Here is a 23,154-nt window from a genome sequence, read left to right on the forward strand (position 1 = left end):
TCTTGTGTTTAACTAGATAAGGTCTCCAGGCTGGAGCTGCATATTCCAAGATTAGTCTGACATAAGTGTATACAAGGTCCTGAATGATTCTTTACACAAGTTTCTAAAGGCTGTTCTTATGTTGGCCAATCTAGCACATGCCCCTGTTGATGGGGGCCTCAGGGGACAGGTTCAATGTGATATGAACCCCCAATATGAATAGTTGATATGAATAGATATGAATAGATATGAATAGTCTTTCTCTCTATTTGACTCTTCAAGTGTAGTAGTGACCAGTGTAGTGGTGAGTAGTGTTTGGCTAGCCTTTTTAACTGCTGTTCCTGCCGGCTGTGCAACTTTCACTGAATGGTGGATTTTGACCCCAAGATCCTTTTCCTCGTCAATCTGCTGTAATGTAATGTTATTAATTTGGTAGTTGTGGCATGGGTTGTTGTGTCCCACATGCAGGGTCTTGCATTTGTCAATGTTAACCATTATGCTGCTATGGGTCAAATGGCCTTCAACACTGCCACGCACAACAACAACAACAACAACAACAAAATCCAATTTTTTTAAGTCTTATAAAAGTGTTCATTTGTGTTTCCTGAGCATGGGAAAAATAATAAAAAAAATTAATTGCACTTACCAATGATGTAAATGAGCTGAGAAGTTGGCCGATGATGTCACACACCTTGCTCACTCAAGCATGGTGCGTCCCAAAGGCATCGCACGTAGCATTCAAGCTGCACAAGTTGCTGTGAATTTACTTTTGCTGCATTATTTACAGTATCTGGCATATTTTCCAACCATTTTTATTCACTGGGATTGTTCAATATATTGTCACGATGTTGTATTATAATACAACTGTCATAAATTCAATACACTCCCATATTAGTGTCACAATTATGTGCACCAAAATGTTATATTTTTCAGGAAATATAAAATGTATTATAAATTAATTTTTTTACAATACTGTAATAACTTTTATGTTCAAATAGCCAAAAATCCGAAAAAACTAACTCCTTGCAAAGAATTCAGGCGGGATAGTCTCTATGCACTGTGAAACTGAGGTGCGATCGCTGTGCCACCATGCGCTAGGTCGGCCATACACGTATCAACAAACTCGTATCCCGGGGGTAAAGTTCGTAACCCGATTTAAATTTTCTGAAGAAATCGGGCTTGTAACCCGAAAAGTTCGTAAAGAGGGGCATTCGTAAACCGAGGTACCTCTGTACTGTTCCATATAATGTTACTTGATGTTGAATTATAATACAACTTTCATCCATTCAATACACACTTGCATATTAGTGTCACAATTATGTGTACACAAATATTTTCTTTTACACGATATATAATATGTATTCAGATTTTTCATCAATATATATACACGCACTCACTCAATATGTACAGGTTTTTGCACAATTATTGGACATTTTGAGGTCCTTGGCACAGTGGTAGTCATTGAAGCAGTTGACAGCACACAAAGGGACGGCACATGCTTCACACCATGTTTGCACCAGTTTACATTTGTTGCCTCGTTTGTGTGATTTTACAAACTACTGTACTCATGCATGCACGCTGGTCTATTGAATGCTTTCCAATTGGTGGCAAATATTTTAGTCTGTGTACTTGAAAGGCCTCTGTGTAAGTGAGCCTGGGTGTGGCAGCATGGTGCAATACTGGGTTCTGAATGGGTCTTTGTATGCCAGGAATGTCTTTGCCATACTTTGTCAGTAACTGTGTCACAATAGTAAAATTAAACGTACGGATAGCTGGTTTACGACCTGTTTTCACCAGATACTTATTGAAACTGTTCAGCATGGTTCTGTCAAAAAGATGGAAAAACATTTTTTTCGTCCACTTCAATGTTTTCCATACACTCTTGATAGTGACCACCATTATGTCACATTTATCAACCATACGCATGTTGATATTTTAGTCCAGTACACAATCTGGTTTATGTATTGGTTGTTTCGTTCTTTGGTTCACCTTGCCACTGTGCAGCATTGTACCATTGTGAACGGTTGTCAACATGTTCACTTCTCCTGTCTTTCCACCACACTGAGAGTATTTGATCACTTTTTCTTAACTGGCAAGTCACCAACTTCAATATTATTGTCAAACACTGGCATTTCCCTTCTTCTTGCCTTTACTGTGCCACACACTCCAGTTCTATTTTCAAGCAAGAACCTAGTTAGCAAGGGACTTGTATAATAGTTGTGTATAAAATGTGGTCTTTGTTCAGCAATGGTGCTATCAGTGTCTTCACTACACTACCTGAGAAACCATGTTGGTCATTACCGGGAATGTCTACATTGCTAGCAGAATACAGAATCATGTGTAACACAAGTGACGTGTAACATCTGAGATGACGTGTTTTACACAATGTTTCATCAACATACATAGTGCAAAAAATACATACATTTCACCTATAGTAGTGTTTTTCCAACGGTGTAATCATGAAAAATCTGTTAACTCTTGTTCAATGAGATGAGCCATGTGAATGTTCGTTTGGTGAACAATATGTTCCATGAGCGGCTCATCAAAATATGCAGTAAAAAAGTCCATTTCACACATGTCCTCACCAGTATCAGGAAAAAGGTCTGTAATCCTAACATCTTTATTGTCAAAGGTAAAAATTAGTGAAACAAAATCTTCACCATCCCTCCACACAAGTGCACCTAATGTCCAGAGAGACGAAACAGCGGCACCACGGCGAGGAATTGTTGCTCACCGTGGACCAGGAGCTGAAGCCCGTCTACGCAAAGTACAGGCGCGAACTGAAGGTGAGGTAAAATCACGTGAACATGTGAGGGACTTTGTTCCACATTGTCTCCATGTGGTGCCATTTGGCGACACTTGGCTGGGTAAGACGCTGATGCGACAAAACATCGCTTGGTAATACCATTGGCACTAGCGACGGGCGTGGTAATCTTATGCTCTGATTCAACTTCACTAAAACCAGAAAAATTCACCTTCCTTTGACTTGTCTCCCAAAATATCCTACTACTCTAAATAAGTACGAGAACTGTGTGGTTGTGAGCAAATGCCCTTTATGTGTAGTGGAAGCGTGTTGAACAGTCTCGGGCCTCTGATGTTCATAGAGTTCTCTCTGAGTACCCATTGCACCTCTGCTTTTCAACGGGGTATTCTGCACATCCTGCCATGCCTTCTGGTCTCGTGTGATGTTATTTCTGTGTGCCGGTTTGGGACCAACCCCCTCCATTATTTTCCACGTGTAGATTATTATGTATCTCTCCCGCCTGCGCTCAAGGGAATACAGATTTAGGCTCTTTAGTCGGTACCAGTAGTTTAGATGTTTTACTGAGTGGATTCTAGCAGTAAAGGATCTCTGCACGCTCTCCAGGTCGGCATTTTCTCCAGCTTTGGAAGGGGCTGTCATTGTGCAACAGTACTCTCTAGAGAGCACTAGCGTTTTGAAAAGTATCATCATCGGTACAGCATCTCTAGTGCGAAAAGTTCTTGTTATCCAACCTGTCATTTTTCTTGCAGTTGTGATGGCTACTTTATTGTTTTTTAAAGGTAAGGTCTTACGACATGAGTACACCCAGATCCTTTACATTGCCTTTTCGTTCTATGTACTATGTTCAGCCTCGCCATGGGAGCAGGCTGAATCTCAGTCTCACTCTCCATGCTATTATCATTGGACTCCTGTTCAAAGTCTTTATCGATGTCAGTCATCAACATCACTTTCTTCACCATCCGAAAATAATTCACTATTTACTTGATCTTGACTCAATGATTGCATGGTGCGTGCCCTGGAGATGTTTGGCCGTGCGCTCCCCATGGTGACTGTTGGGTAACTGAAGTCTCCCACATGTTGGTGGCCAAGCTGGATTTTTTTCAAAATGGCGGCTGTTTACTATAGCCCATGGGCAGTGTATGGGGGAGCCCCCTCTACCCCGCTGGCCGTTTAAATCTTGAGCAGTACTCCAAAGCATCATATGATGCTTTGTGCAGTTTAAGGGTTAATGCACCCCATCAAATCTCTCTGTATTAATAGGCAATTTATTATAAAGCCTAGCCTCCACCAGAAGGTAAGTTTTGCAACAGTCCACTCCCCAAAGTCGAATTACTGACCCTGCCCAGAATGCAACCCCACAATTAAGCTGACTAACTCCTGAGTACCTACTTACTGCTAGGTGAACAGGTTCATTAGGTGAAACAAAATGTGAATAACCATATCTGTTCCGTCTGGGATTCGAACCTGGAATTCTTGATTGTGCGTTGAGAACGAACCCGACTATGCTACTGGGACCCCTCTGTCTGATACTAGGGACTCTGACCCTGCTACAGGACCCTACTATGTCTGTTGAGGATGAAAAAAGTTTTGGAGCAAACACAGTACCCTGGGCAACTAAGCTTTTCATAGAGGGTGATCTGGATTTTACTTTGTTGACTGTGACACTTAGTTCTGTTCATTAGGAAATTGAAGATCCATATTCTTACTTGGCCACTAATAGCTTTTGTGCACATTTTGGTTAAAATAACAACATGGTCACAGTTGTAGAAAGTTTTCATGAAATCTGTGTATAGTATATTACATCATTGTTTTACTTGTCTCTTATGACCTGGACAGGCGAGTGGCCGAGTGGCCAGGGTGGGGCGAGTGGCCGAGTGGCCAGGGTGGGGCGAGTGGCCGAGTGGCCAAGGTGGGCCAGGTGGCCATGTTGCCAGGATGGGAAGGAACTAATGTGACTTTTTTTTTTTTTTTTTTTTTGCAGGTGTTGGGCAACGAAGAAGACAAGGATGGTGGAGATGGAACTGCAGATGACAGATCTTTATGCTGTTCATCAGGAGCAGGAACAGGCAAGTTGATCATTAGTGTGTGCAACATGATTCTGTATGTGAGCTCAGGCCGGTCGGCCGAGCGGACAGCACACTGGACTTGTGATCCTGTGGTCCCGGGTTCGATCCCAGGCGCCGGCGAGAAACAATGGGCAGAGTTTCTTTCACCCTATGCCCCTGTTACCTAGCATTAAAATAGGTACCTGGGTGTTAGTCAGCTGTCACGGGCGGCTTCCTGGGGGTGGAGGCCTGGTCGAGGACCGGGCCGCGGGGACACTAAAGCCCCGAAATCATCTCAAGATAACCCCTCAAGAAGGCCTCACATGATAATGTACATGAGCTCTTTTCATATTGGAGAATCTGTGCTCTTCTGTCTCAACAACTTGCTCTTGACAATTTCATTTAGTTTATTTTATGTGCTTGCCCTTATAACAAAGGCCCAGACCTATCCTGTGAGTGATGGGGGACTAGCTACAAAGACACATAACAGTCTTATGAATTTAACCCCAATATTTGTTGTAGCTAAGCATGATACTGTAGTAAATTAATGAGCTAGTGTCTGAGTTTGTTGGTACGGTAATTAGCATGGTCTTGTTAGCATTTTAGAGCCCAATATTCATATCTATCATAAAATCCATAGCTATGCAGTGAACTCCAAATTACATTTGTACATAACCAGCTCAGGAGCTAAACAAACATTAGTCATAGGAGTTCAGCCTACCGGGGACCACGCGAGGCACAGGGACCAATGGCCCTGGGAACCCTCCCCCTGTGGTTGGGGGTTTTCCTTATCTTCCATCGACTGGGGTTAGGTACCCAGAAAGGTAGGCATAACAAAACTTAAGAAAAGGTAAGGTAGGAAAATTGCAACTGAAAACCGAACAGAGACAGAACTCCCTTCAATCCCAGGGAAACGAGCAAATGTCACACTCCCTCGCCCCATCACTCATCTGCACAGCCCACACAGTCAATTATTACAAATTGTCTTGCTGCATGACATGTACCTGAGGATGAGGTGAAGATGAGGTGAAATGGATGTAGTGAAGAAGCACCTCACTTATAGGTCCACTGTATCTTGTCACTCCTGGTTTGCATGAGAGCTGGTGCAGTATGTTGTATGTTCTGTTGTGTTCTGGAAATTGGTAGTGTAAAATTAAGTGCTAGTTTGCTATTAACCCCTTAACTGCGCCGCTTCCAAATATGATACCCCTCAGTGCGCAGGAAATAAATTCTCTTGAAAAAATTCTTTTTTTTTTAAAGTGTCAAAAACCCTTCCCTCAGTATGGGTATGTAAAAAAAAAAATCGAAATTGTACATACTTTGGCTGCTATGGGGTCCATAAGTTGGCTCATAACGTCATTCCCCGTTCACCCGTGACGTACGCTCCTGGGGCCAGTGGGGCGCCCGGGGCGGGGTGCGCGAGTTGCTGCAAATATATTTTTGTTCATTTTTTGCGCACAGTTCCAAATACATTTTATTTGTTTTTACGTGCTAATCCTATGTATAATGAACACGTACACTATATTATGGCAGTAAAACATCCGTACTGTCCAAAGACCCTGTGTTATGTGCATGACACTCGTGTACACATATGTTGCACATATTTACTATGTATCATGCTAATTTATGTATATATATACAATCTATTTACAGAATATACACTGTCACACACTATATACATTCACCATCAACACATTCAGAACATTGCGAGTGTGAGCAACCACACCCAGCCAGCCCTCCCTCACTCCAACATCTTACTCGCCAACATTGCTCCTCCCACCATACTGTTACAGTATTGTTTTTATTACACTATTTACACATGTTATATATATACCTATCTACATGTTTTATTTACCAGAACTATGCAAGTAAGCCAGTATTGTGTCCAAACAGTACAGTGGCCACCATACACTGCATGAGAAATCACACAGCAGACAGCAGATGACGCTACGATTACAACGTCATCGCCCTCACCAAAATAGCTCCTCTCAACATACTCCGGTTGCTGTTATTACACTATATACACTCACACTGTATATACCGATGTACATGTGTGTTCCCCATAGCGAACCACGAAGCTAGTATGGTGAGCAAAACAAGAGTGGCTGCCACACAGTGAGGCTACCTCAATTCCTCCCTCCCTCACCAAAATTCCTCCTTCCACAATACTACGCACACCGCTAATTATAACCACAATCCTGGTCACTAATTCCGGTAAATGAATAATTGACCACAAGTTTATTTTGAAAAGGAACCTAAGAAGTCGTTTGAAGATTCCTAGATGGACGAAATAATGCTGTGGTGCTGTGGCTAGCGCTGTGAACATCGTGAACAGCATTGAATCACTGATATTTGAACATTGTACCCAGTCATTATCACACTCGGGCTCTTCTATAATACTATTATGGCTAAATAATACAGGTTATATATATATTTTGACATTATTAGGCAATGCTGTGGTCACACGCTGAACAGCAGTGCTGTGCGCTCATGCTGCAAGCACCAGCCTTGGTTGGTCACTGACCACTGAGGCTCTCCCGCCCGGAAATGTGGACCACGATTTTTTTTAAAGATGGCATCTGTTTACAAGAGCCCTGAGGAAGCTGATGTGAACCCTATGTAGCCTCGGGAGTTTTGAATGGAATGTGAAAAATACAAATACCCGGAGGCACGTAGCGCACTCCAGACGTGGGCCTGCAGGCGCGTTGCGCAGTTAAAGGGTTAATAAATGGCTTGGTTTGCTTTATGTATAATGCCTCACCGATGTTCTGTCCTCTGTTGTAACTGTATCTGTTGATTAGTTTGGTGTTGCTTGTGGGGATATCTCTGGTGATGATCTGGTTATGTATAGAGAATATATGATATAATAATAATAATTCATATGTAATAATATAATATGTTCTTTAATAGGTCCTTGCTACTCGTGCATTGTTTGCTGTCAACTTGAAAGGGATTTTGTTGTCTTGCCTATACAGGTATATTGAATTCGGTGGGGCTGACAGTCCCTAATTGGGTATGTAAAGGCATAGACAACATTCATCTCTTTCAAGGGGTTTTGTTTAGTTTCAGGAGAGTTCTTGATGAGCAAGTTGGCAGCTTTCTTGCTCTTATAGTATATTATTACAGTAATTCAATCTTCTGGTTGGTATCTGTAGGGGTCACATTTCTATCAATAATGTTTTTCAATAATATTATGAAACTGCTTACTATTTTTTAATCATAGCCTGCAGGAAACGTGCATGAAGATGGACTCAAGGGCGAGGACTGTAAAAAGCAAAAGTTGAAGGTGCCGAGGAGGATCCTTCACTTCTCTGATGGCACATTGGAGGAGTACAGCACTGATGAAGAGGATGAGACTGATAATCGTCCAGATACGCTTGCATTAGTTGACCCGGTAAGTTGACATTTATCATTTATAGTTATGTAATTTTAGTATATTGTGGCACAGTATTCTTCAGATTTTTCCATATTATGGAGTATAATACTAACTGTATATAACTACAATGATAAATTAATGGATTTTGTTTATACAGTGTTGTATGTACAGTATTTTAATTTTATAAATATATTTTATTGTTTCAGAAAAGCTTAAGGTGGGGACCATGGCTGTATTACTGGATGCTGTATACGGGGACATCAGCGCTGTCTGCATGTGATTATGTAGGCGAGGGTCTGGCCAACGTCTTGGGTATTACATCCCCAAAGTATCAATATGAGATTGACGAGTACAAGAGATGTGAGGAGGAGGTGAGTGTGTGATACTCAATGTTGATGTGTCCAATAATTTGACTGTTTTTCAAGTTGATATGATTACCTAGAGTTACACCACTCCTTGCTCAACCTGTTCTGCAAAGAACATCGCATCTTGCTCGTATGTGTTACATGATAATTTTGTTGTATTTGTGTCTAGCTTCAAACACGAGCATGTTACAGTTATGTTTTAAAGAGGTGAGAGCAATTAAGGATGATAGTCATTTACAATTAATGTATCAAGTTTGGAGAATTTACACATTTCAGTGCAAGAACCAAGGCAAATAGTTCGGTCTGAAGGGTAGAGGTCCAGTTGTTTATAAGGACGCCCCACTCAAAATATAATCCATCGCCCATTGTAAGGACAACTGCACTTCTAGCTGCACCCGTGGGGCAGTGTAGGGAACCATCAGTGTATATGATTTGAGAGAGAGAATGCTCTGTGGACAGAGCATCAATATGGCTTAAGATATTAAGCTTTGCCTCAAGACGAAGCTTGGGTTGATCTCTAATTTGCTTCTTGGGGTGGAGAGGGAGGGATTAAAATTAAAAAGGGTGTAATTTCCCATGGTACAGAAGTGTCGTTGTTCTCTGTTGGTACAAATTATAAATCTGATACATTCTGAGTTGAGTTCCAGTTTATCCATTTGGAGCAATGTTGACCTTCAATAAAGAAATTCTGGAGGGTTTCTGTGCAAGGGTTATTATGAGCTAGCCTAAGCTTAGTACTTTATGGGTTATGAGAAAGGTCACAACTTACAATGTGTACAGTATGATGATATTGGGTGTGATTTTGCTTTGGCTGTTTCTAAACTTTATACTGTATAGTACAGAACAGTACTCTGACTAAATTGCATTTTATTTTGTGTTTGTCTTATGAGCAGTCATAAGGTGCATTGCACCAGTCATTCTGGTGCATTGCCCAGAAAAATAATTTTCATGTACTGTATACTCTCAAAGCCTGTGTTTTAGTTTCTTCAATAGAATTTATTACACTTTTTCCTTTGGACTGAGGCCTTCCCTCCATGAAAGTGAGTAATGGAGTTATGGGGGATGCATTGTGTTAACAGCTGACAATGAAACTACAGTATTTCTCTGTTCATCATGGGCCAGCATAAAATATAAAATTTTATTTTTACTTAGTGGTTATGGAATCTCGCATATGCAGGAGAAAGCAGAGAGAGAGGAAACAGCTGCAGAGATAGCTGGCTGGATGACAACTGAGGCTGCATCAATAGTTGATGGTGCCCAACCAAAGATTGTTGTTTCTCCGGCCATTCAGCAGCCACCATCGCCATCCCATGCTAAAAATCAGGTAATATTACTTATTTGTTTGAACTTTTGTTTAAATTATTACCCTATTTTTGTTATTATAATTCGAAACAAGAAGTTGTGCTATTAATCGTTTGTGTTCCACTCTGCAAGCTTGCCATGTTGTAATGCTTTCATGCACATGAACAGTCAAGGATTTTAAGAACTGAGATTTCATCACTTAAAAAATACTGACCACAAGATGGCATCAACAGATCTTTAAATTATACATTAAATATGAGCATCTTATCATTCTTAACCTGTGTTTGTATCTCCAATTGTTTCTATAAAAAAAATAGAAATCCTTGGTGATACTCATATTACGTGTACAGTAGCAGTTAAATATTAAAATGCTAGTAATAGTACTAATTATAGTTTTCACTGAATTTGTTGGTTTTTGTATACAGCACTGTGTAATATTTTATGTAGTAATACCTGTTTATATTTGCTTGGAACATTAAAGAATTATGTATAGTGGTGCTAAGAATGTTCCTATTGTTATTTCATTGTGCCTGTATAATCCATTGTGGGCAGATTTTAGAATATCTTCACACATCGTTTAGGGGGAGTGTTAATGACCTTAAGCCCTATGTAGGGGAAAAAAATTGTTGCATAATGCACCAAAATTTGCTCTGATGGCAGGACATATCAGTACTTGCAGTATTCCGATCACAAACGATACCCTTTGAAACTTTGCAATAAAACCAATTACTGTACCATATATGCTGGCGTACAAGCCGATCCTGCACATCGGTCAACCCAAAAAATTTAGAGACCTAATTCAGGTTTGGGCCTATATTCGCCGCATAAGACGATCCCTCCAAAACAAGGCGGCACCATTTTCCCTGCCCCACTGTACGGAAAATAAAAGATATGATATCTTATAACTATATGGTAGTTGAAGGAATATTTACTACACAAGGCAGGTAGTGTCAGTGGTTGTTAGGGAAGTCATATGGTCAATAATTGTCAGGTAGTGTTAGTGGTTTTCATGGGAGGCAGGTGGTGTCAGTAGATGCCATGGGAGGCAGCTGGTGTCAGTGGTTTTCAGGCAAGACAGGTGGTTAGTGGTTTTTATGGGAGGCAAGTGGTGTTAGTGGTTTTTATGGGAGGCAAGTGGTGTTAGTGGTTTTTATGGGAGGCAAGTGGTGTTAGTGTTTTTATGGGAGGCAAGTGGTGTTAGTGGTTTTTATGGGAAGTCAGGTGGTCAGTGGTTGTCAGTCGAGGCAGGTGGTGTCAGTGGTTGTCAGTCGAGGCAGGTGGTGCCAGTTGTTGTCAGGGAAGGTTGGTGGTAGTGGTGGACGTTGTCAGGGGAGGTGAATGAAGATGTGTGTCCTGCACAGGATTGGTGAGGCCTAGCGACACAAGACTTACCGGTAGCTAGCCCCTTGAACGGCATTAATTGTTCAGTACAGTGACACCTCGACCTACGACAGTCCCTACTTACGAATTTTTCGAATTACTGTATGATCACAATTTTGTTTAAACATATGACTCGATTTACAACCATACCTCGATTAGCGAGCGACTTTGTGTATCGACCAAATAGCTGCTTAATGCACTTGTAAAGAATTTCATTGGTTTTTGTGCTTTTTTTTTAACATAAAAGTAATTATTATATATATCGCATCATGAGTCCCAGGAAAGTCAATGTTAAGATTCAACCTAAGAAAATAGTTGTGAATAGAGGCAGTAGAGAATGTCAGTTGTGAGTAGAGAAGATGCCAACAAGAGTCCTCAATGAAGGTAAGAGATATACATACTGTATTGTAACTAGAAAAAAAGAGCAGTATTTGGTATAAAATGTGTATTTAAGTTGATATTTTGAGGGTGTGGAACAGATTAATTCTATTTGCACTATTTCTTATGGGAAAATTCGGTTGGAATTACGAATTTTTGAATTACAACCCGTCTCTGGGAACGGATTAAATTCATAAGTGGAGGTACAACTTTATATACACAATTTTTATCTAACTGTTTGCACAAAGCACTTCGTATATGTACATTTTAACCTCTGGGCGGCACTGCTAATAATAGCCAACAACACCGCTGTGCCCAAGAAAAAAAAAATCCTTCCAAGATTGTTAAAATGTTTTCCCTGATTACGGGAAAAATAATAATAAAATTGTATGGGACATATTTTTGTCGTAATAGGGTGAAAGTCTGGCAAGAGTCGGGCACTTGTCAGGCACAAAGAGTACACGTCCAAGGGCCGGTCTCCTCTATACGAGCTGTCAGGCGGGAGTTGCCCCAAAGATATTACCATACAGTATAACCTAATTATTTAAATGTCTATGATTTTTTCTCTGGCTTTTTGTAGTACTGTAATATTTTTCAATAGTGTGTAGTGTGATATATTTATATAATAAAATGTGTAAACCATTGCTATACAGGGGTACCTTGGTTTAAGAATTTAATCCGTTCCTGGAGACGGTTGGTAACCCGAAAATTCGTAAACTGGAGCGAATTTCCCCATAAGAAATAATGGGAATGAATTAATCCATTCCTGACTCCCCAAAAACTTCACTTCAAAGTAAATTTTATACCTAATTCAACCAAATCTTACTACAAAAGTATGTTCAAGTTATTACTTTCCCTTGCTGATGACTCCTGTTGGCATATGGAAGATGGTGAGGAAGGGAAGAAGGAGAGGTGTTACTGTTTGGAAGGGGAATCCCCTTCCATTATAACATCAGGCAGTGAAGATTTCTCTGGAGTGCACTCTATGGCACGTTTTGCCTGCATACCACTAGGTCCTGGTTGTGGCTCACTGCTTGATTTTCTCACTTTTCTCACAAGGAAATGTTCCATTGAAGATTGTTTTTCCCCTTCTTTGCAACACTTGAATGTAGTGAGGCATCACATTGTCATTAAAAAGATCAATGCAACGGCCTACTACAGCTTTATCTGGTTATTCTTTTCAGGAAAACTTTGCAGTCCTTCCCATACTGCACACATTTTCTTGATTAATGAGGAAGGGACATTCTCTACTGCCTCCTCCTTCCTCCCCTGAAGATTTGTACTGCCTAGCTAGTTCAACAACACGAGTATAATTTTCATGTTTATGAATGATCTCTTGTTTTTCCTCTGTGGTCATTCTCTCGTGTGATTTCTTGCTTTGAACCTTACCACTGGCTTTCTTGGGACCCATAGCAAGATATATAATAACAACTTTTATGTTCAAATGGCCAAAAAACTGTAAATTCTTGTGAAGAATTCAGGTGGGATAGTGCCGGGCGCAAGGCACTGATAAACTGAGGCGCAATCGCCATGCCACCACGCGCTAGGTCGGCCATACGTGTATCGACAAATTCGTATCCCGATGCAAAGTTTGTATCCCGATTCAAATTTTCTGAACATATCGGGCTTGTAACCCGAAAAGTTCGTAAACAGGGACATTCGTAACCCGAGTACCACTGTACTCAAAAGTATTGTGTGCATATTAGTGATTCAATTATGTTCATTAAACAAGGCCAAACTATCAATAATTTCAAAGTGTTATATGACAGTGTTGGGAAGAAGGGACTCCACGAGTGTAGCTCTCATCCTGTAACTACACTTAGGTAATCACACACACACAGACGCGCACACACACACACACACACGCACGTATGTGTGGTGACTGTGAGCTGGAGGAGGCAGGAGTCACACTGCAGCAAGCTCCTGGAAATATCGAATTACCTAAGTATTGGGAACAGGTTGAGGGCTACAGTGGTGTCCCAGGTTACATAAAGGTTCAGGGAAGTGTAAAAGCAAATAAAATACAATAAACAAGTAAAAGTGAGTGAAAATAGCTGAGTGGAAAAGTTTGTTTTGGTTATAGAACAAAAACAAGGATGGCTGCCGCCACCACCCCCACTGAGAATGTAGACACACCAACAGATGATGGTTTCAAAGGATTCTCATCACAAGATATAAGGAAAGGAGGTGTTCTTGGCAGGTTAGAGATAATTGAGGATATGCAAAAGTAGTATGAAGAAAAAGTGCTTAAATTGGAAGAGGACAATGGAGCTCTTAGAAGTGAGCTTTGCACTCTAAAAGGGAGTATTCTTCAGCAAGGTAAGATTATTACTGCATTAACAGACAAGGTAACAAATCAGGAAGAGCAAATCAAGGAACTAGTGAAAGAAAATGAGGAGTGGAAAGTGAAGTGTGGTGACCTTGAAGAAATAAACAAGAAAATAGACTCATATGGTGAACAACTCCAAGCGAGCCTAAGGGCTAACATAGAGTTAGGTAAGGATCTCCAACTGGAAACTTCACTGACAACTCACATAGAGGAAGTGAATAAAGAACTAGAAAAGTATAAAGAAGAAATAAAAACGACATATGCTCAAGTTGTAAAAGAGAGAGACTATCAAAGAAGTGTGTTCGGAAGTCAAAACCAGAAATGACCAACAAGAAGCAGAAATTAGGCAAGTAATTAGGAAAGAACTGGTTACCAACAGTAAACTAGTACAAAACACTGCAGATAGAACTAAGTCCATAATCATTTTTGGATGTTTAGAGAAGGAAATTTCATCTAGGGTGGACAGAGCAGCAGAAGAGATGAAAATCATAGAGAAATTAGTAGGTTTAGGAGAAGGTACAAAGGAAAATGTCTGTGATTTTAGAAGGATAGGAAAATATGAGAAAGACAAGAACCGCCCCTAAAGGGTGACATTTAATGGAGTGAAAAACATGATGGAAGTGCTAAGAAATGCCAGGAAATTGCAGAGTGATGAGGTTGGCAAACTTTGGTCAATAAGACAAGACCTCTCCAAGGAAGACTGAGAAAAGCTGAAAATGAACCTAATTGAGGCAAAACGTCTAAATGGGGATAGAAATGAAGAAGACAAATTCTTTTTTTCTACAAAGTGACAGGGACTGGAAAGCTTGTGAAATGGTACATAAAAACAAAGCAACAAGATCAGTAGTGGAAGGGGGAGTAAAGAGCAAAGGAAAAGGGAACATGTTCTTGAAAATTGTATATACCAACATAGATGGAGTGAGGACAAAAACTTTAGAGTTGCTAGATATAATCCAGCTTAGGGTCCCAGATATTGTCGCATTATCAGAGATGAAACTTGAAGGAAATATAATAAATGAAGTCATATTCCCAAGAGGCTATTCAGTTTGGAGATGTGATAGGAAAACTAGGAAGGTAGGAGGAGTGGCTGTACTGATGAAAAAACACCTGAAGGTAAGAGAGTTAATATTTGAAAACCCTCGACATATTGACATAATGGCATTGCAGATCTGGAATCAGCATAAGCTGATAATTTTAAATGCCTACAGCCCACCAGCAAGCAACACATGGACAAAGGAAGAACTAGATGACAAACGAGAGGGCCTCATAATGGTCATGAGAGATATTATTGCACAAGCAGATAAAGATAAATCACGACTGTTGATACTGGGGGACTTCAACTTTAAAGCAATAGACTGGGAGGCCTATGAAGCAAGAACGGAGGACTTTTGGACATGCAGATTTGTGAACCTCATTTTGGAGACATTCTTGTATCAACACATAAAGCAGGCCACAAGAATGAGGGAAGGAGATGTACCGTCAGTACTGGATCTAGTATTCAGCAGGAAAGAAGAAGAGATATTTGACATCCAGTACCTTCCTCCCTTGGGAAAGAGTGATCACGTCCTGTTAGACATTGATTATGCTTTAAGATATCATCTAGAAGAAAATGGGGACATTGAAACAGTTGATAAACTTGATTTAAGGAGAGGTCACTATGGGGAACTTCAATTTTTTTTAATGAGTGTAATTGGACAGAATTGTTGCAAGGCAGGGAAGTAAATGAAATGTATGCCAAATTTTTAAAAATATACGAGGAAGGCACACAAACATTCATACCAAAACAGAGAGGCAGTGCCAGAAAACAGGATTGGTTCGACAGAAATTGTGAGAGGGCCAGAGACCAAAAGACACAAAAATGGAATCAGTATAGGAAGAGGCCAAGCCCCCAAACATACCAGCGATACAAAGATGCGAGAAACAACTATACGGCAGTAAGGAGAGAGGCAGAAAGAAATTTTGAAAAAGGGATAGCGGATAAATGTAAAACAGAACCGGGCCTATTCTACAAATTCATAAACAACAAATTGCAGGTAAAAGATAATATCTAGAGGTTGAAAATGGGAAACAGATTCACGGAAAATGAAAAGGAAATGTGTGAAACATTAAACGAAAAGTTCCAAAGTGTGTTTGTACAAAATGAAATCTTCAGAGAACCAGACACAATAAGAATTCCAGAGAGCAACATAGAGCGAATAGAGGTGTCTAGAGATGAAGTGGAAAATATGCTAAAGGAGCTCAGTAAGAACAAAGCAGCTGGCCCAGATGGCATTTCACCATGGGTTCTGAGAGAATGTGCATCTGAGCTCAGCATTCCACTTCACCTGATCTTTCAGGCATCCCTGTGTACAGGAATCGTAGCAGATGTGTGGAAACAGGCTAACATAGTTCCAATCTACAAAAGTGGCAGCAGGGAAGACCCCCTCAATTATAGACCTGTATCATTGACAAGTGTAATAGTGAAAGTATTGGAAAAACTAATCAAAACTAAATGGGTAGAACATCTGGAGAGAAATGATATAATATCAGACAGACAGTATAGTTTTCGATCTGGAAGATCCTGTGTATCGAATTTACTCAGTTTCTATGATCGAGCCACAGAGATATTACAGGAAAGAGATGGTTGGGTTGACTGCATCTATGTGGACCTAAAAAAGGCTTTCGACTGAGTTCCACATAAGAGGCTGTTTTGGAAACTGGAAAATATTGGAGGGGGTGACAGGTAAGCTTCTAACATGGATGAAAAATTTTCTGACTGACAGAAAAATGAGGGCAGTAATCAGAGGCAATGTATCGGAATGGAGAAATGTCACAAGTGGAGTACCACAGGGTTCAGTTCTTGCACCAGTGAAATGAGGGCAGTAATCAGAGGCAATGTATCGGAATGGAGAAATGTCACAAGTGGAGTACCACAGGGTTCAGTTCTTGCACCAGTGATGTTTATTGTCTACATAAATGATCTACCAGTTGGTATACAGAATTATATGAATATGTTTGCTGATGATGCTAAGATAATAGGAAGGATAAGAAATTTAGATGATTGTCATGCCCTTCAAGAAGACCTGGACAAAATAAGTATATGGAGCACCACTTGGCAAATGGAATTTAATGTTAATAAATGTCATGTTATGGAATGTGGAATAGGAGAACATAGACCCCACACAACCTATATATTATGTGAGAAATCTTTAAAGAATTCTGATAAAGAAAGAGATCTAGGGGTGGTTCTAGATAGAAAACTATCACCTGAGGACTACATAAAGAATATTGTGCAAGGAGCCTATGCTATGCTTTCTAACTTCAGAATTGCTTTTAAATACATGGATGGCGATATACTAAAGAAATTGTTCATGACTTTTGTTAGGCCAAAGCTAGAATATGCAGCTGTTGTGTGGTGCCCATATCTTAAGAAGCACATCAACAAACTGGAAAAGGTGCAAAGACATGCTACTAAGTGGCTCCCAGAACTGAAGGGCAAGAGCTACGAGGAGAGGTTAGAAGCATTAAATATGCCAAAACTAGAAAACAGAAGAAAAAGAGGTGATATGATCACTACGTACAAAATAGTAACAGGAATTGATAAAATCGACAGCGAAGATTTCCTGAGACCTGGAACTTCAAGAACAAGAGGTCATAGATTTAAACTAGCTAAACACAGATGCCGAAGAAATATAAGAAAATTCACTTCCCCAAACAGAGTGGTAGACGGTTGGAACAAGTTAGATGAGAAGGTGGTGGAGGCCAAGACCATCAGTAGTTTCAAAGCATTATATGACAAAGAGTGCTGGGAAGACGGGACACCACGAGCGTAGCTCTTATCCTGTAACTACACTTGGGTAATTACACTTAGGTAATTACACATATATATTCTTAGGTAATTACACATATATATTTTTTGCCTCCTCATCCCCCCCGTCCTGTGAAGTTTGGGAAAAGACACACTTCCTATGAAGGATGGGGAGAGACAAACACACACCCTGTGAAGGGTGGGGAAACACACACAGACACACTTACTGTGAAGGGTGGGGAGAGAGACCTCCACAAAGGCAGATTACCAAAGGAAATAGACATTAAATCCTTTGAATACTGAAGGAACTGGACTTTGGACACTGATGTAAATTTTCATTAATATTTTAGTTTTCTATCGAACCTTATGTAAATATGGATCCTGCATATACAGTACATTTTTCTTTGGGGATCCCCATCGGCTTTCTGAAGCTGTCATCACTGATTAAGTGCTATACTACAAAGTGTCATCAGTTGCAGAGTTCTTTCTGTGGGGAGCCCCTTCGGCTCCCTGGGGTTTTCGGGCTAATATGCACTTTATTAGACCAGGGCATTAGTCAAATTAGGTCAGCCTACTGGGGACAATGAGCCAGAACCTGGCCCCCTCCTCCCCTCAGAGAGGCACAGGGAGTAATGGCCCTGGAAAACCCTCTTGTGGTTGGGGGGGGGGGTTTCCTTATCTGCCATCGACTGGGGTTAGGCACCCAGAAAGGTAGGCATAACAAAACAGATCCCACATAATAAGAAAATTGCTGCCGAAAGCTGAACAGAGAGGCAGGACTCGCTCCAATTCCAAGGAAACAAGCAAATGTCACACCACACCACCGCACCACTCATCAGCGCACGATCCATTTTCCCCGGGAGGGGTAGGGGGGAGCACCGGATCTCCCACACTGGCGACCCCAGCCATTATAGTTCGTTGGCTAATGCAATCCAGGGCGGTTGTCAACTCTGGCCTTGGTTTCCTGGCAGTGTTTTTACCTTCATGGTGTCCTCTGCTGTTCGTGGTATGGTGGCCAGGTGTACCTGAAGTGTACCGGGGCTGTATGCGCTTAAGGCAGCTTTTCCTAAGTGCCCTGCGAGTACTACCCTTGCATGTCAGGGTTATCTTTCCTGGTGCGTTCGGGATGCCATTTCCATAGAAGTTTTTGCTGCTCTGCATTTACTCACCCCTTAGGTCCAGCTGGGGTTTTTGGGCTCCTTCTTTGGCCTTGGGTAGGGAGTGGTATTGTTGCTGGTTGGGGCATCAAGGTCTTGCACAGCCAGTTTACCTATGCAGCAGCCGGCTCCTGTTTTCTCTAGGGACGTTGTATTTTTGCAGGATTTTTCTTTTACTCTTTGTTTTGTTAGCCTGGTGGGGGATCTGCCTGGTGTGGCTATAAGACCACTTATAATATTTTGGTGGCCCTCTGCTAGCCCCACATGATTGTACAAGTCACAGGGATTTCAGTGTTTGAAATGGGATCTTTCCCCTTGTTAGCTTTGGGTCTAATGGGTTAGCAACACCTTGCCTGGGCTTCCTGTAGCAGTAGCAGAGACCCAACAGGCCCTGAAAAACCCTGTTGGGTCTCGGTGAACCTACGGATGCATGTTCAGAGTTCCAGCTCACCTCATGGGAGTTTGAAGGTTGCTGTGTGCCCTTGTCTCTGGGTGACAGTCACTGCTTTTGTGTCCGTCATGCTGCCTGTTTGGTCCATGACACTTTTGACGCGGAGTCTTGCCAGTCTTGTTCTCTGCATGTTCTCCAGCTTACCCATTCTAATAACATTAATATTTGGGTACAGGTGGCATCCACTTTGCATGCTTGGTTTAGGTTGCTGCAATGCGCTAGGTTGGTTGCCCCCACAGATGCCCCGCGGTTTCCCCATTTTGGTTACAGGGACCCGGACTTTGGGGCATTAGTTGCTTCAATTTTGGTTCAGTCCGTGCTCCCTGGTCCTTTTCCTGTTGTTCATCCTGGTCCCCTATGTCCTGCCTGCGGCTCCCAACCGTCTAAGGGTTACAGAGTCGGAGCAAGGTTTAGTTGGTAATGAGACTTGGGCGGCTTCGGGGGCTGCCCCATTCAGGTTGGGGACGGAGGCATTCAAGCTGGTTCCTCCTGCCGAGACTTCGGGGTCCCACCAGCAGGCCACCACCTTTTCTGCCTTTACCCTGGATTCAGCCTTTTCTTCAGGGATAGAGGGTATGGAGGACTGCTCTGCCCCAAATCCCGACTTTGGGGATCCCGGGGCTGGGGAGGAGTTGTCCTGGGGTGGGGGGGGGGGGCTTGGGCCCTCGTTGACCCCGCTTGGGTGTTAGTGCCCTCTTTGTGGGGCTTGTTGTTGCAGGGGAAGGGGATTTCCTTACCCCTTTTCCGTATACGAGTATGACTTGGGGTTGGCTCCTCCCTGGGTTTTGTTCCGGGTGCCCTTGGGTTCCTTGGCTCCTTCCTTCAGGTGATTTTCTGCTTTTCAGGTCTCTCTTAAGGAGGTTTGGGAGGTGCTTTCTGCTTGCCTTCTGCAAGATCCGGATTCTGCCTGTCATGGATCCATCCTTGTTTGAGTTCGGTTCTTCTTTTCCTTATTGGGTGCATTTGGAGCTTCCGGAGTCGTCCTGGCTGGCAGACTGCCCATTTTTTTCGTTAGGGGCATGGCATGGGCTCTGTCGGACCCGCACGCTTGAATGGCGAGATACTTCTACCGATCTGCAGGTTTACCAGGGAGGGGGGTTTAAGCACCTTAATGCATGCTTGTTAGTGCCTGTGCCTCCTTGGGATGTTGGCCTTGTGCAGCAGCACGTGCAGGTTCCCACCCTTTTGGCATCTTTGATAGCTGAGGACTTGCGTACCCGAGGGGGATTGGCTTATGTCTTGCGCTTCTTTTCCCTTCTTGAGCTGTCTTCGGACTGGCTTGTGTCCCTGGATGTGGGGGCATTGAGTACTGGGCTTTTGTCTGAGGTGCTGGCTTTGGCGGCTAGGACATCTGCCGCACTGTTAAAGGTGTTTGTGCCAATTCAAGGAGGCAGGTGTGTCTATTGTTTGCTTCTCACCTAGCGTGCCAGCAGGCTATGCTCACTCTTCTTGGAATCTGATTGGGCTCTGGCTCTTAGGTTTTTGTCGCCGTATTGTCCGTTGCTGTTTGCAGAGATTGCTGTCACACAATTTCTTCAGGCAGCTTCATCTAGTTGTCTTCCTATGTTAGACTTGTTGGTTCTCCGGGGTGGCCATTCTCGACCTTCTCGGAAGGGTCATGCCAGGATTCCGTAGGTCAGGGTGGGTCATTGGTGACAGTTTCTGAGCCGGCGTCGTCTGGTCGGTGCAGTGATCGCTCTGTTCTTCAGCCGGCTTCTCCTAAGGGGCGATTGGAGGGGGGGGGGAGCTCGTCCCGTTTGCTCACGCCTGGTCCAATGATTCGTGGGCATTTTGCTTCGTATCCTCCGGCCTGTGGTGGCATTTGACGGCTTCACCTTTAGGGGGCTTGGGGGTTGGTGGGACAGACTTCTTCCCCTGCACTCTGTCGGGTGTGCTTGGGTGTGGTCGAAACGATCCTGTGTCTCAGATGGGTTCCCACCTGTTTCCAGTGCCAAAACAGGACTGTGCGTATGTGGTTCATTCTGGCCTTGTCCTGTTTGAACCTCTGGATTACTTTCCCCTCCTTTCTGATTTCCACTCTCTCAGGCCTGGCTTCTGTTAAAGCCGGATGCCTGGATGGTGTCCCTGGACCTCAGGAATGCGTATTGGCACGTTTCCATTCATCTGGGGTTCAGGGACTGGTTAGATTTTGTGGTGGGGTGTCAGGCTTACTGCTTTCATTGCCTTCCTTTTGGCTTGAATCTGGCACCTCGCGTATTCACGCGTCTTATCTGGGTCGTGGTGACCCGTCTGCTAGGGGTTGGGCTTCTGGCCTACCTCGATGACTGGCTGGTGTGGTCTCCCAGCCGGTATACTTGTCTGCTCGCCAGAGGGTGTGGTTCTTTCCCAGTATGCCGGGTTTGGGTTCCTGGTGAACTGGTGGACGTCCTATCTGGTTTCGTCCCAGGTACAGACCTGGCTGGGTCTTGTTTAGGACTCTCGCACCACTTCCATGTCTGCGGCTGCAGACATGGAAATGGTGCCTTCAGCTGTTTCTGGGGGGGGGGGGGGGGAAGGGTCACCGGTCACTCGGCTGTTGCTTGAGCAGTGATGTGGGAGTCTGAACTTGTGCTGGTTTACCTGCTGGGTTGGGTTTGGCTTTGGCGTCTGTTCTGGTTCCTTCAGGGATGCCAATTCCGCCTCTCTCTAGATCGCTGGGTTCAGCCTTCAGTGACTTTGCATTGGTCGCTGTGTGCTGACTTCCTTTTTGTTTTTTTTAGGGTTCAGTGCCTTGGCGCCTATCTGAGCCCTCACTTGATGTGTTCATGAATGCTTTGTCTTTGGGCTGGGGCTTTGTTGCCAGTGCTTGCCAGGACTGTGAGAGGCGGTGGGGTCCGTCCTTCCGTCCTTCAACAGAAGAATGGACCCCACTTTATACTCGCACCTTTATACTCACAGCATGGTGCTGGAGTTCCTGGCGGTTTGGCTGTTACTTCGGAGGGTTTGGGTCACTCAGGGTTTGACCATCCAGTTCCATTCGGCCTGTTCTCCGGTGATTCATTGCCTGAACTGTGGGGGTTCCCTTCGGTCCTTGCCTCTTTGGGGCTGGTCGCTTCAAGTGGCTCGTCTGCTGGTTTCTCAGGATTTGGGTATCTGGGGAGTGTCTAACGTCCTGGCAGATGGCCTGTCTCAGTTCATTACCCAGTCCATGGAATAGACGGTCGACGCCGACGCCTTCAGTTTGCTCTGCCGGACGTACGGGCTCCCAGAGGTGGACCTCTTTGTGTTGGTGTGGTAGAGGCATCTCCCGATATATGAGGCGCTCTTCCCCGACTGCGGAGCATTCATGGTGGACACTTTTCGGCAGGACTGGTGGGGGTTACCTGTATCTCTTTTTCTTCCCCCTCCCAGTGCAGCTGTTGCTTTGGGTTCTGTCTCAGTTGGAGTCTTACCACAGGAGTCGTCTTAGTGGCCCATTGGTGGCCAGTCCAGCCTTGATTCCAGGCGCTGCTTGCTTGGTGTCCGAATCCGGGCCACTTTCTGCGGCTCTGTTCTTACAGCAGATCGGACCAGTCCAGTTCAAGGCCGGTTCTGTCTTCTACTCCGCTCTTCGCATCTGGACTTTTTGACACGGATTTATCACCAATTGTGTGGTGATCAGGTGGCTTTGTTGATGGTGTCCGACCTGTAAGCTTTGTCTCGGCGACAGTGTGATGTTTCCTGCCGTTCTCTCCGCCATTTTCTTCTCTTCATAGGTTGTCTTCTATTTCTGATCGGGTTGTCTATTCCTTCTTTCTTGGCTTTTTCAGGACTGTCATTTGATGCCAATACTGTCGCCTTGTATTGTGCGGCATTGGCAGAGCTGCTCCAGCTTGCGTTCCGGGTGGATGTCACTTCCGCC

The 23,154-nt window shown here is 43.2% G+C and overlaps 1 protein-coding gene across 4 annotated transcripts in view; it reads left to right on the forward strand.

The window, feature by feature from the left end:
* Nucleotides 1-259: 259 nt before the first annotated feature.
* Nucleotides 260-23,154, forward strand: part of LOC123744854 (protein FAM177A1) — a 57,858-nt gene continuing 34,963 nt past the window's right edge. Inside the window, exons 1-5 of one of the 4 annotated variants that reach the window (XM_069321954.1) lie at nt 260-283; nt 4,725-4,809; nt 8,012-8,182; nt 8,371-8,535; nt 9,707-9,853. In XM_069321954.1, coding sequence (XP_069178055.1) covers nt 4,750-4,809; nt 8,012-8,182; nt 8,371-8,535; nt 9,707-9,853 — 543 coding nt within the window. In that variant the 5' untranslated portion in view covers nt 260-283; nt 4,725-4,749. Of the gene's footprint in view, nt 284-2,493; nt 2,766-4,724; nt 4,810-8,011; nt 8,183-8,370; nt 8,536-9,706; nt 9,854-23,154 lie in introns of those variants that run through there. The other 3 variants (XM_069321953.1, XM_045725065.2, XM_069321955.1) reach the window with 3 other exon arrangements.

Source organism: Procambarus clarkii, chromosome 10 (genome assembly GCF_040958095.1).
Source record: "Procambarus clarkii isolate CNS0578487 chromosome 10, FALCON_Pclarkii_2.0, whole genome shotgun sequence".
Lineage (NCBI taxonomy): Eukaryota > Metazoa > Arthropoda > Malacostraca > Decapoda > Cambaridae > Procambarus > Procambarus clarkii.